Source organism: Limulus polyphemus, unplaced genomic scaffold (assembly GCF_000517525.1).
Source record: "Limulus polyphemus unplaced genomic scaffold, Limulus_polyphemus-2.1.2 Scaffold734, whole genome shotgun sequence".
Lineage (NCBI taxonomy): Eukaryota > Metazoa > Arthropoda > Merostomata > Xiphosura > Limulidae > Limulus > Limulus polyphemus.
The window spans coordinates 310,803-325,126 of record NW_013666344.1 but is presented as its reverse complement, the minus strand read 5'-3'; the positions used below and the strand labels follow the sequence as shown (position 1 = coordinate 325,126).

The 14,324-nt window shown below is 31.3% G+C and overlaps 1 protein-coding gene across 7 annotated transcripts in view; it reads right to left on the bottom strand.

Annotated features, from left to right (window-relative positions):
• Positions 1-12,719, bottom strand: part of LOC106460243 (probable ubiquitin carboxyl-terminal hydrolase MINDY-4) — a 103,225-nt gene extending 90,506 nt beyond the window's left edge. For 2 of the 7 annotated variants that reach the window (XR_002610720.1, XM_022386911.1), the window contains exons 1-3: positions 12,167-12,719; positions 9,540-9,727; positions 4,947-5,066 (exon numbers count right to left, since the gene is read on the bottom strand). Coding sequence is in view for 6 of the 7 variants with exons in the window: in XM_022386911.1 (XP_022242619.1) it covers positions 4,947-5,066; positions 9,540-9,653 (234 nt within the window). In the remaining variant the exon portion in view is untranslated. The remainder of the gene's footprint in view (positions 1-4,946; positions 5,067-9,539; positions 9,728-12,166) is intronic. The other 5 variants (XM_013919927.2, XM_022386912.1, XM_022386913.1 and 2 more) reach the window with 5 other exon arrangements.
• Between the last annotated feature and the right edge of the window lie 1,605 nt (positions 12,720-14,324).

The following is a 14,324-nucleotide window of genomic DNA, read 5'->3' as shown; positions in this document are numbered from 1 at the left end:
ATTGTTCTAACAACGTTAAGACGGCTTATCGACTTCTTGAGAAGAATTCTAAGAAGAAAGTAAACCTACAGACATCGGTCTTGTTTAACAAAATCTGCCATATATATAGACATTAAGTACATTCTACAAATAAGATAACCTATACACAAATGGTAGTTTTGCATTTCTGTAACTGTGAAAATTTTAAACTCCACAATATCTATTGGCAATTTAAGTTTTCTGAAATACTCTTTCTGATGAAGCACCTTAAAACTGTCATACAGCACAGGAAGAGAGAAAAAGAGCTTGAACTGTAATTATCCAAAAATTAGACTAACTAAGAAATGTTTGAATAATTATTCAACAGTTTGTACAAACTGTATTCAGTACCATCTTAGAAATCTGCATAATAGAGGTGAAGTTGACTGAATCTTAAACTAAATCATAAAATTCATTTAAATATGAAAAAAAAATCAAAGTTATCAGAGTCATTATAGTTTAATACAACTTCTTTTTTAAAATAGTGTACATTTATAGGTTATTTATTAGCTAGTTATGAAATGAAAACTCTGACACTGGAAAGTATCAGGAAGGAAGATAAGCTTAATTTTGGACTTTAACTTGATCAGTCAAAAGTCAATATTTTCCTTATCTGAAAGTTTTTTACTGACAGATATTCTTCTCTGCACACAGAATAATTTAATTCCTTCATTCACCTATCTATGAGATTTGCATGGCATTAGCCATGAGTTACCTCCCACCTAAAAAACATGTTTAACATGAACTATGCTACTGCATGATGTCATCATGATGTGACAATAGTCCTCCACAAATAGGAGAGTAACACAATCTCCTTGTGCAATAACTCCCCCAAAGCACTGGCTCTCAAATTAACTTCATTCTTAGGTGAAGCAAAAAAGAAAGTGCATTGGAAATGGGGAGAACAGGTAGGGAGGTGTGCAAAGTGTTCTATCGAAACTACATTTTCTGATAAAGAAAATGTTAACTTCCAAGACAATACCTCACCTCTCCACACAACATAGCTAGAATTCCACACTGAAATGATGGAGGCAAACATTAAAACTAGATAAGCTCCTTCACAGGACACAAAATAGTTTGGTAGATTTGATTAGCAGAAATTGCTAATCAATACTAAATTTTATTAGCAATTAGAAAATATTGCTTAGCATCTTTTAACATTTATCATTTTAACACATTATGGCAACTAAGTCCATCATTAAAAATCTTAACTCTTTGTAAGGACATCCACTAACAAAAAAGAGGTAACTGGTAACTTTTTATTCTAATAACCCTTTTATTCAGCTTTAAACCCTAATATTTAACTGTACCATACATGGCATTTCATGAACAAAATAGTTCCTGGTATATAAAGTAAAACTTCAAAACTGCAAGAATTACCAAACACCTCAGCTGTCACAAAATAATGCAACAATCAATTAAAAAGAGAAAGAAGTGACTTGAAGATATTGCAACTGAACAAGGTTGCCATAAATTGTTTTTCAAATTAATCTAGTATATTTCTTTTTTTTTTTGGTGAGACCTCATCACTCTCTTTACAATGTGGTCTCCTTGGACTTTTGAAGAAGAAAATGTCTAGTGACTTTTCAGCAGTAATCACCCCTCTAGCCACAGGTATCCTTTACTGTGCATTTTATGAGGTTTTAGTGAGTTACAGTCCAAATTTAGTTAAACTACTTTTTGTTCATGTTATATCAATTAGTATAGCTAGGAGAATATCCTGTCTCAACAAGACCCAACAGCAGGGAATGGTTTAGTAAGTAGAGATAGAGCAAAAAAAGAATTATGGGTCAATGTGGTGAAAAGATGAGAAAGAACAAAGCTCTCCAGAAAACCCTCCAGAGGGTAATAAAGTGCCTCAGAAATAAGATGAATTGGAAAGATGTAATGCAGGAGGGTGCTAAGTAAGAGACAAAGGTATAAAAATTGAACACTTGAAAGGGAAGTTAAGGGGTCTGCCTACCCAAGTAGGTAAATGATTCCAAAACGAATTGAAGAATGACTGTTAGTCAGGAAAAAAAGTCAAGTAGACAAGGAGAGTGAGACATATTAGAACAGGTGCACAGTTTTTCAAGAAATGAGCCCATATGGACCCTACTATTAGGCATAGAAGGGAAAACAAAATCAACTTGAGTATGGGTTTCATGATGTAAAGCATGGGAAGAAGCAAAAGACACATAGAAAGAGAAAGAACACACTTGCAAAATCATGTCAAGGAAGAGATGAGAAGGGTGAGGATTTTCCTCCACAAATAAAGCTGTGCCTAGAGCAAACCCTGGTTGGGAAAATAGGAGGTCAAAATCACCATCCTGACAGTGGGGAGAAGGAATGTTGGCCAAATGGACAGAAAGAGGAAGCCCAGTGTGCATGAAGGAACTCTCAAGACATTGAACAATGGCTGTCAAATCCTCCACAGATAAAGAACCTTCAGTAGTCACAGGTCCTGTGTTAAGAACAGTGTCACTATCATGAAAAGAAGTGGAAGTTATCATCATGCAAGAAGTCAGAATGGCAGGTAATCACCATTTTTTTTCTTAGTGAAATTAAAGAAACCAAACTAATTATGTGAAACACAAACAATAAAACCAGGTAAACTTGAACAAAAACTAACAATATCATAAACTAATGTAAATCTCAAGTAACTGATTAAAAATTTTGGAACACATCCACCTTAGACAATGCCAAAGAAAAGAATGAAGAATTTGAGCACAAATGCTTAGGGGGGGAGCTACTGTGCAAAGGAGGTTGTGTCACCCTCCTATTGGCAGTAGGCTATCAACACATGATGATGATATTACTCATTAGTGCAGTTCACATTAAGCATGTGTTTTTTAAGTGAGAGATATCTCAAGACTAGTGGCATACAAATCTCTAAGGGAGATGTGCAAAGAAATCAAGCTATTTTGTGCGAGGAGGTGAGGTATCATCTCAAAAAAGATATATCCTCAGGAAATATTTTAATTTTTATAATCAATATAAAATATTTTGTTGCAAGTTTAATTACAATTAAATATTGTGCATATGTTAATGATGTAGTTTTTTGGTAAAATAAATAAATAATATTTAATGTGTGAATAGTTACTTGCTGAACTCACTACCTGGTCAACTACATAGTGGTAGTAGAAAACATTTTGTACATCTTTGTAACAAAGCTCATATTGAAGATATTCAATATTTCTAATAAAATAAAAACTATAACTTGTAGCTATATTTAGAGCCATGTAGCACAAAAATGTAACAGCAAAAATACATCTTGATAAAGAGGTATCAGTGAAAAAAGTAGACAGAGGGGTGAGATATGGTGATCCAATATCTCTGGAACTGTTTATTTTCCAAGAAGCATTCAAACAAACTGAGCTAGAGAATGAAGGTATAAAACAGATGATGAGACAATAACAGATCTAAAGTATGCAAATGATGTAACTCTCTTCACAAATTCAACAAAAAAAATGGAAGCCCTATTAAACAGTTTGAATGCCAGTAGCAAGAAAGCAGAATTAAAAATTACATAAGGGAAAAACCAAATATATGACCAACTATCATGATACAGATATCATTAAAATTGAGAATGAAGAAATAGAGAAAGTGTCAGAGTACATATATTTAGGACAAACCCTCAAAATGGAAAACACAACAAGGGAAGAAATTATGGTAAGAATAAAGGAAACATGGTGATGTTTTGGAATGTATAAAGAAATTTTAGAGGATCAAGATATTCACATTACTTTGAAGAAAAAGATCATGGATCATGTGCATACTACCAACCTTAACATATGGCTGCCAAACATGGGCACTAACAAATGATATAACGAAAAAGATAGAAACTAAACAAAGAGCTATGGAAAGAAAAATACTTCACATAACACTGCAAGACAGATGGAGAAATGACAGAATAAGAAAAACAACAAATAGAATAGATGCAGTAAGGTTCATTCTAAGAACTAAATGAAAATGGGACTGGGCATGTATTCTGCTAATAGGTGAAAATTATGAACAATGGAATGGCAACCAAGGACAGAGAAAAGATCTAAGGGAAGGCAAAAGAGAAGATGGAGAGAAAATATAGAGGCAGAAGCAGGAATCAGATGAACACAGTATGCTAAGAATAAGAAATACTGGACTGGTCTGACAGAGAGCTACATCCAATGAGGGATGACTGCAGCTTAGATATATAGCACAATGATACAAGTAATGCTGTTACAAATTTCATCCTGAGAAAGATGAATGGGCAGTCGCAGTAAAATTGTTTGTAAATGAAGACAGTGGATGTAACTTGATGATTTGGTGTAACTGTGTAAACACAAATAATAATTCATTTTATTGTACCTAGTTTAATAATTCAAGATGAAATCATCATGGTACAGACGTTAGACTGAAATCAACTCTGCTGACTGGGTTTTACTGCTTCTTTGATTTTATTTATTCAAATTTATGTAGAGTCTTTGCTCAAAAATCTGAAGATTTTTTAAATACTTTTAGGGCATGTTCTTATTTGCTTCCAAAAATTATTTTTTTTTTATTTTCATTACCTGTCCTGACCACTTCTATGAACAGTTATGTTTTGTTTTGTTTTTTTGTTTGGTTAAGTCTTTGCAAAAGTTGTATATTTGATATTAAAGTGCACATTATTTTTATTTGTGCCACTGTATGTTTTATTCTATTTCTTTAAGCCACAGATCATACATAGTTCCTGAAATTGAGCAATTTCTGTACTATACTCAGAATGTACAAACTTGGAAATCTCTCTATAATTATTAAGTTACTTCAATAGACCTATAAAATATATACATGTAAAAACATTTTACACTGTTCTAATCAATTATGCTTCTTAAAATGTGACAAATAATATAGAAACATGACCCCTATGTGTTTAGTCTGATCTGTTGCCTCAACATTAACTAGAAAATAATTAGTAATATCTTGCTCACCTTGTTCTTAAACACAAGTTTCTCAAGATGTAGCTCATGAATTAAAACTGCACGATTGGAGATACTTTCAGAGTCACGAGGTAGTTCTTGGTCCATCACTTCTAAGGTTGAACTCAAACTCTACATCGTTAAATACAGTGAAAAAATATGTATTTACAAAACTTATAAAATTCACTAATACACATGCTGTATTAAAAAATTTAAAGTATGCACAATGTTGAAATAAAGCAGATTTAAAAAGCAAACAAATATACTTTGTAAGTTAAAAGCATTTAAATTCACATGTAATTTTCACCGAAATTATGGTAATTACAACACATCTTATGTAGTTTGAACATTAAAATGTAGGTGTTTTTACTCTGAAAATATTGTGGTATGCAGGCATACCATATGTTTTCTATCTTTTTATTTTAATATTAAATTGTTCCAAATTTATCAATTATTTTAGGTATCTGCAGATTTCACACACTACAAGGTCAACAAAGTTAAGTTGTTTTCACCCATTTTTTCTCTGCTATTCCCTTGAAATAACAACTGGTCTGTAAAGCTGCACCTTGTGCACAAATATGGAAAGCAGTGTCCTATAATGATAGATTAGGTGATATATCAGTGTTAGAACCTCCCTTATTCTCAAATAGGAATGACCAAACATGTGGAAAGTGTTGGACATTATGGTTAAGTCTCACGTTGCTGTTCAACTAAGTAATGTAAGGTTTAGTTAGTCTGGAAAAGGATCTCCAATAGGGCAGTCTGAAACTAACATTGAAAGAGAAACTTTTGGATTTACCTCTCCAGTAAAAGTAACTATATGTCATCCAAAATCAAGTAAAGACAATATGTTCATGCATACTTACTAAAGACTGTTCCTTGTATTTTTGTACATTTGTGTCTAGTTTCTTTATCATTTTTTGTGATCTCATTTACTCAGAAATACTTTGTAATAAATATCTTGGTCAAACCCCCATTTTTCAGTGGGCCTAATTTGCCACCGTAAGGATAGTCAGTATGACTTTAAAATACCACAATTATTGTTAGTTGCATTTATACTTAATCTAGTTAAGCTCCTCTTAAACATTCACTGATCACCAGTGTTCTCTCTAAGCTGTGCAACCACACAACAATTAATCAAGTGCCACACACTTTATTATTCCAGCTGTGCTCATCCTCGGTAATGGTGAGGAGTCTCAACACATTGATGGCTTTAATGACCCTGGCAGTCGATAGGCATGAAGCTAAAATAACCAACTGATAGCATTGCAAAGTGGCCTAATGATCTAATGCAATCAATGACGTAAAAATACCCCCCTGCCCCTATAAAATAACTGGTAGTGCACATTGCCCTGATACTGGTGCACATGAAAAAATTCATTCCACACATGGATTGAAACAATTAGAGGGAATGTTGTTGATTACCATATTCTAACTTTACAGATCACTTTAAATATGTTTATTTAATCATCTAAGCTTCTGCAATCTAACACATATGTAGAAGGTACACTCAGTTGATATTTAACTTCATTGGTGCCTCTACCATTTACCTCACCATGTATTGCTGTAACTTTCTCTTTAATTAACCACAAAAGTAGACTTAATGCAACCATTTTTTATAGTATGATTACTATTACTTCTTCTTTACTGTAAATATTTTTCAAAGCACTAAAATACTGCTGCTTGTCCTCCAGATGTAGCTTTTGCACAATTTTTGCTAAAAGAGACTACACCTTTCCCTACTACTTTTCCCTTTAATCATATAGTGACAAAAAAGAATACTTTTAGTACATTAAAAATGATGTGAAGTTTTGTTTTCCCTGGGTAAAGGAGAAACACATGAACTTTATTGGTTCAGGTTAGTCTTTGGGGAAGCTATAAACAGACTTTCTGTTACTAGAAATAAATGATCTTATAACACCAAAATGTTGTTTTTATTTAATTAAACACTCAATGTTTTGCTTTACAGCTTCTTCAGGAGTGTTCACTAAAACACAAACCAACACTGATAGTTCAAAGCTTGAAATGGTTTAAATAATAAATTCTACTTGAATCTGTAACGTGCATTTGCACAATGTACTTTCGTCATATTAAGCTTTAACAATAAGCTTTACTACTTAATAGTTACAGTATTATAATTGCATAACAGAAGTATTCATGCAATTCCTACCTTATAACTAGTAAGTAGATATACAGTACTAACAAAAATAATTTCAATCACATACAACTATACTTTATTTGTGTGAACGGTTTCATTTGGTACAATGAAAAATTATCTAAAATAACTGAATTCTAATAAACACTGACTTTTGTATATCTTTAAAGCACTGTAAATTATTCTTTTTTTTTAATCCTTCATGATAACATACAATACCAGATAGAATCCTAAACTTCCTAATTCAGATACACCAGTAAGTTTCCATACTAAATAAGTTACTGAGTGAAAAAGTTAAATCTTTAAAAAATTCAACTTATTAAAATGGAACATCACAGTAACATTTGCCTTTAGGTTATCTTTAATCTATTTGTTGTTTAATATGTTGTAACTCTTAGGATTCACATTCTGCACAATCATAAATGTGTGTTAAATAGCAACCAGCCTCTCTAAACTTATATGTATATACTACATTAACCTGGGCTTAAACCTTGCTCGAAATTACAAACATGACATAAGAGTACATACTTAACTGTTATAAGCAATGAGCCACCTCCCCAAACACAAAAATAAATTTAGGAACTTGAGTAACATGTGTAAGAAATTTCCTCAAAGACAAAACAAATAACAATATTTCAATATTATACCTCATTAGAGTGAATGTGATAAACATATTTACCTGTTAATTATTACAAGTATATTAAAGTAATTTAAATGTGTTTTTGTTAATATGTCTGTGTTTAGTCAGTATTGTCATAAACACTTCTTTTACTTAAATTATTCATACTGAAAACATATTTTTGTCATACAGAAGGATGAAACATTATTATGACCAAATAACAAGCTTTTTATAAGTTCACATGTACAATGTAGGTCAAATTATTTATACTGTAAACACTTGTATTTTACTTGAATACTGCAGTTCACAAATCGTTTAAGTTTCAGTAGCAGCATGAGAGCTCCAACCACATTTGACACAGCATATTCATGGTCACAGGTTTCCTCAAGGCATGAAACTGAGGTAAACAACCCCAATAACCATGATGACCTAATTGTCTTGGTAGGAAAAAACACTCACACAAAAATAATATACAGGTAAAACAACTGCATGTCATGCTTGACTGACCAAACCAGAAGTACAACCTAACCTACCAAGCACATCAGAAGACAAACACATGCCAAACTAAACAAACTGGTATGGACCTGTTCCTGTTAATAATCCAGGTCAGGATCAGTAACTGAGCTAAATATAATTTTATAAGCCTTATAAGATTGTAAAATAAAGACTTCTGGATCCATTAGTGTACTTAGAGTAATTTATAAGTGTACATACAAATACATGCACTGGCTGTACAAAAAATTTATGAACAACTTATTTTTGTACAATAGTTAAATAATCACCTTATTTTTAACTATCTTATCAATAAGGTAATTATTTATATAGTTACAGTATTATATATATAAAACAGAAGCTTTCAGAAGATTCCTACTTTATTAATAATAAGTAAATCAACAGTACTAACACATGTAACTATATATTTTTTTATTGTTATTTGTGCAAATTGTATTTCATTCAGTACAATGAAAAATTACCTAAAATAAATGTACTCTAATATACACAAAATTAACTGTGTGAGTGAACAGAAACACTGAAATACAAAAAGGTTAAAATATTAATTTAAACTTTGGTCTAATGATTATTAGTGACATTTATTAACATTTCTTATTGATTGAGTATTTGGCACATAACTGAAAGACTAAATGGATTAAAATAACAATGATATCACTCACTGAATAATAAGTACATATAATTTAAAGCATTCTTTGGTACATAACAGCACATCATATTATTTGAACATAATTCTGAAGTTAACTTGGTAGCAAAATTTATACTTATTATATATATTTTTTTTTGTTTTAAATAATAGCTTAAAAACTTTTACACACTACAGTTTTGTTATTAGCAAGGTATATTTAAATTTCTAGTTATCAAATATAAGCAAGTGTCAGATCCAACAAGCACTGGCTTTTGTATGTCTTTAAAGTACTGTAAATTATTATTTTTTTTAATCTTACATGAAAAATACAAGTAGAATCCTAAGCTTCTTAATTCATCAGATACACCAGTAAGCTTTCATAGTAAGTTATAGACTTGTTCATAATTTATGACAATATCCAACTAACCACAGAAGATAATAAAGCAGAATTAAAGATGGTTCTACATACTGATATTACTATAATATGACAGTTAACATTCATGTACAAATATGATTAATACATACAGACATACAAAAATTAGAAGTTAAGGTTTAACTAGATTTTGAATCAGCTGAATATTTTTTGTTAAGCTACACATTCTACAAATTACTTGAATCAACCTTCCAATGAATATGACCAAAATGCTTCACGTGCATTAATTCATTCTAACGTTTATTTAAAAATCTTCTTACCTTTCGAGCCAGAAATTCTCGGACCAGTGAAGTAGCTACACTTTCAACATAGTTGTGACCAAGATGAACAGGAGGTCTGTTGTCTTTATTCGTCTCCCCTCCTTCGACCGGCATATTTTCAGAGAATGTTCTCAACTGTTGTTGTACTCTATACACCTAATGTGTGTGTGTGCGTGTTTCCTGCTATACTACAGATAAATGTATTGCAAATTATAAAAACCTAACAGTTCATAATTCAAAGTTTTCATAAAACCTACTGTGACACATATGGTAAACATTTGTCAATAACAACTTACATAACATATGGAAAACAAGTGACCATTTGGTCCTTCATGTCTGTTCTTGTACACCCACCTTTGAGAAAAGTTAAAATTTTAAACTACCATTTATTTTTCAGGAAATACAAATATTTTCCTATTAATCCCTTGAAAAGTTCTAGCATCCACAAGTACTACCAACAGCAACTTATTTCATAAGCCACTCACTTTGACAGAAAAATAAAACTGTCTTAACCAGGGCCTAGTCTGTTAAACAGGTGTCCTCTCATTTTGTTGTCTTCAAAACACAGCAAAAAGAAATCAGACGCCTTTGTAATATTGAATTCCAAATACTCGTGTAAATTTACTTCAATAACATTCCCTCTTATCTTTCTTTCTGTTTTCAAGAGAAACGGTTATCTTAACCTAACCTCATAAGATAACCCTTCCATCTCCAGAATAAATCTGAACCATTTCCAATAAGTCAGTATATTTTATTAAGTAAGGTCAAAACTGTACAAAGTATTCTAAGTAAAGCCTAACTAGTGATTTGTATAAAGTTATCTATCTCTTTTAAATCACATTAATTATGTTATAAAAACACCCTGAAATCCTACTGACTAGCAACAGAGCACTGCTATGATGGCTTAAGTAACTTATCCACCACTAGCTATAACAAGATCCTTTTCTTCAGTCATACTGTTGAATTAGCTTCAATCTATAATAAATATATAATCCAAATTATGATAATCTAAATATATTACCTTGCATTTACTATAATTAAAGGTCATCTGCCAAATATTTGTTCAATTGACCAACTGATTCAAGTTTCACATAAACTAAACAATTACAATGATTAACTGAAATTAGTGTCTCCAATTATTAATATTTTCAGTATTCCAACTATCCAAGTAATCAAACTATTGCTATTATGGTATTTATTGTTAAGCACAAAGCTGTATGATAAGCTATCTATGCTCTGATGAGTTTTAGTCTCATAAGTTATTTATTTGAGTTTGTTCAGCTTTGGTTTGGGGTGGGACTCAGGTTCCCATAAGGATCTCTAAATCCCAACCAGCACAAAATGTTTAGCTAATATTCTGTGTGACTCCTTACCAAAAGTGTTTTTAAAACACAAGTATATCACGTCAATACCATTTACTACCTAACAAGAATAGTAAGACAAGTTTCACCAGATTCTATAGAATTTTTCCCACAACACAAGTAAATCTGGATAGCCTATAATTTCCAAGATAACTCCCTTTAAAAACTAAAGTAACATTTACAACTCTTAAATCCTCAAACACAAATATTTATATTCAATATTTCTGTAGATACAATCTAAAATACTATTTGTCATACCACTAGCAACAGCATATTGCTTGGAAGATGGATGGCTTAAGAGACTGATCAACCAGGACACCAAGTTCCTTTTCTTCCATAATGTTGTTAAGGTTATTAATTTCCATCATAATTATATTCACAATTTAAATAATAATAACCCACATGGATTACCTTGCATTTACTACAGTTGAAAACCACCTTTCTTTTATTCAACCAACTCACTAAATAATATTTAGCATTTCATTAAACAGCAACATCCTCTCACAGCCAGCAACATCCAAGGCCTTAATATCATCAGAAAATTTAAGCAAGTTATTATTATGCTAACAGACTTAAAATTACAGGGATCATTTTATCACATTCCTTCTTGAAAAAGAGACCTAATATTACTATTCATATTGCTAGTGTTAGCCAACTTCCATTCAACTTTCAAGGACTTACAAAAAATAGTAATACCCAATAACAACTGTGCATTAAAAAAGCTTATTAATGTCAGTGCAATAAAGATTATAAAAACAAAATGAACAATTAATCAGCAAAATAATTAATATAATAATGACAGTATATCAATTATATTTAGTTATATTTTAAACACCCTAAATACCACAATAAGATGTCTGTCAAGTTATATTTAAATGTATTTTAAAATTAAACCACAAAAAATATACACCTGTCCAAATAGAATTTCAATTACCATACAATTAATTACAAATAAATTTGGTAAAACAAAAAAATTGAGTTGCACTGTTCTATTAAAATTCTTTACACATACATATATATGCTGTTACTGAGTATTACTATTAGTATTACTAGTAACAGTATTACACTTCTTGAGTTCTTAAAGTTAAAGTGCCTGGTGCAAACCTCCTTTATTTTCAATGATTAAATCCACATTTTAGTTTTTACAGATTCTCTGTAAGTGTATAAAACTTATTATTTATCCTAAGGTATAACTATAAAATATATTAAATTTAAAAATTAAATAACCCTAAGTCTATTAGAGAATTTAAGCCTGCACTAACTTACATAATTATCACAAACTTCAAAGTACGGTCTGACTTCTAAATAACGATGTTTGTCTTTTAATGCCAACGTCGAACCTCGATGTGCACAAACACACTTCGTTACACAGTATTCACACTAGTAACAGTAACAACACTGTCAACAGTTTCATCTAGTACTAGTAGTAGTCACTACATATATAGCACTAGTACAATCTATTAATTATGTACTCTCTAAAACTTACAAGTCAAAGTTCAAATTCAATTGAAGTTTAAAGTTTAGTTAATTAAACAATGTTTAAACTACTAAAAAGGAAATCTTCCACTGCCAGTGCCACAGTAATCAGTACACGTGATTTCAATTTACACCATGTACCGTAAATAATTCACAAGGTAACCTACACACCACATCTTGATAGTATTTATCTTCCCGAACCAGAACACGTCGCTAATCTACTATTAAAATAAAAATACACAATGACATCGACCACCTCGTAATGTTGTACTACCAGTTACTGAGTTAGTAGCACGGTATTCCTAAAAACATGTTTACTACTAAGTTAAACAGCGACGTGATGACGTTTACTAGATCAACCCAAGATGGGACTGGGAATCTAAAGACTCAATTTGAAACAGAAGAAACTTATGCCAACGCAAAATAATTGTTTTCGAAAATAAATTAAAAGTATACATAAAGATATTTATTAAATCAATAAAAATATGAAGTTTTGTTGGGACTTGTCAAGTATAGGTTTCACAAGATAATGAGACTTCAGTGGCACAGAGGCAAGTCTGCAGACTTATATCACTAGAATCCGGGTTTCGATACCTGTGATTGGCACTGCACAGTTAGCCCACTTTACAGCTTTGTGCTTAACTGCAAAGTAACAAACAAAATAATGGAAACACCTCACCTTTTTAGCTTAAAATTATGTTGTTTCTAAAATAAAATGTAGTAATAGTGTAATTTAATTGTTGAAATTGTCTATATAGGAATATCATAATGTTTTATTTTTTGTTTGTTTGTTTTACAGAGAAAAGTTTTACCTTTTTAGCTTAAAGTTATGTTGTTTCTAAAATAAAATGTAGTAATAGTGTAATTTAATTGTTGAAATTGTCTATATAGGAATATCATAATGTTTTATTTTTTGTTTGTTTGTTTTACAGAGAAAAGTTTTAACATGGTCAAACTAAAAAGACCTGTCGGATTTCCAAGGATGCTTAGTTTTATATAAACGTCTAGCTGGATTCTTAGTCATACGAACCCGTAAAGTAATAAATTTGCCCCAAAGAAAAAGTGATATCAGCCTGGATATAAAAAATAAAAGCGTAACAAATAAACAAAACAGTAGTTGAAATATAAGATGACAGATCGTGATAGCAATAACACAATAGAGACATGTAAACAAAATACTACAGCGTCAAAAGAGAGCGCAGAACTTAACATTGGCCTACAACAAACAGTCTCTGTCAAAACAACTCGAAGGGGCTGCACAATATTGGTTACTATGGTAGGTCTGCCATTCAAAAACTTATAACAACACAAAAAATACAAAAGATAAGTAAAAATATGTGTCAAGAACATAAAAAGTGGGACAAAATTTCAATGGGAGAATGTGATTTCATTAGATGAATCACCTCTTGCACTTTCCCATCAAATGAACGTATTTATTCTGATGAAAAGCAAAAATAAACTTACAATTCTGAATGATTTATGCTACCGGTTAGGGTATTCTCGGGTAAAAACTGATTCTCTCACGAGTATGTGATATGACGCCTTAAGAAATTGGTTATTTAATTATTGAATAAAAAGACTGGATAAGTTTTCAAGAAAACAAACATGAACTTTATTATACTGGAAATAAAACAGGGAGGATCACAGTTGACTATTTACTAGATAATGTTTAATTTTACAGCTTTCACTATTTGGCGAGTTATTTTTATAGAATGTAAAACACGATGACCTCCAAATTAACTCTTCACTCCAAAACATCCTGGTAGAAGTGAACAAAAAGTACACTTGAATTCAACAGGTAAACTATTCCTTATCTATTCGATTACATGATTTCGTGACCCTTGCTTTCTCACACCAATCGCTGGCTGCAACATACAGACATCATCCATTTGGCCATCCTTGATATTGTTACGCCCCCAGTCGTTACTTAATTTTCCGTAAATTCGTT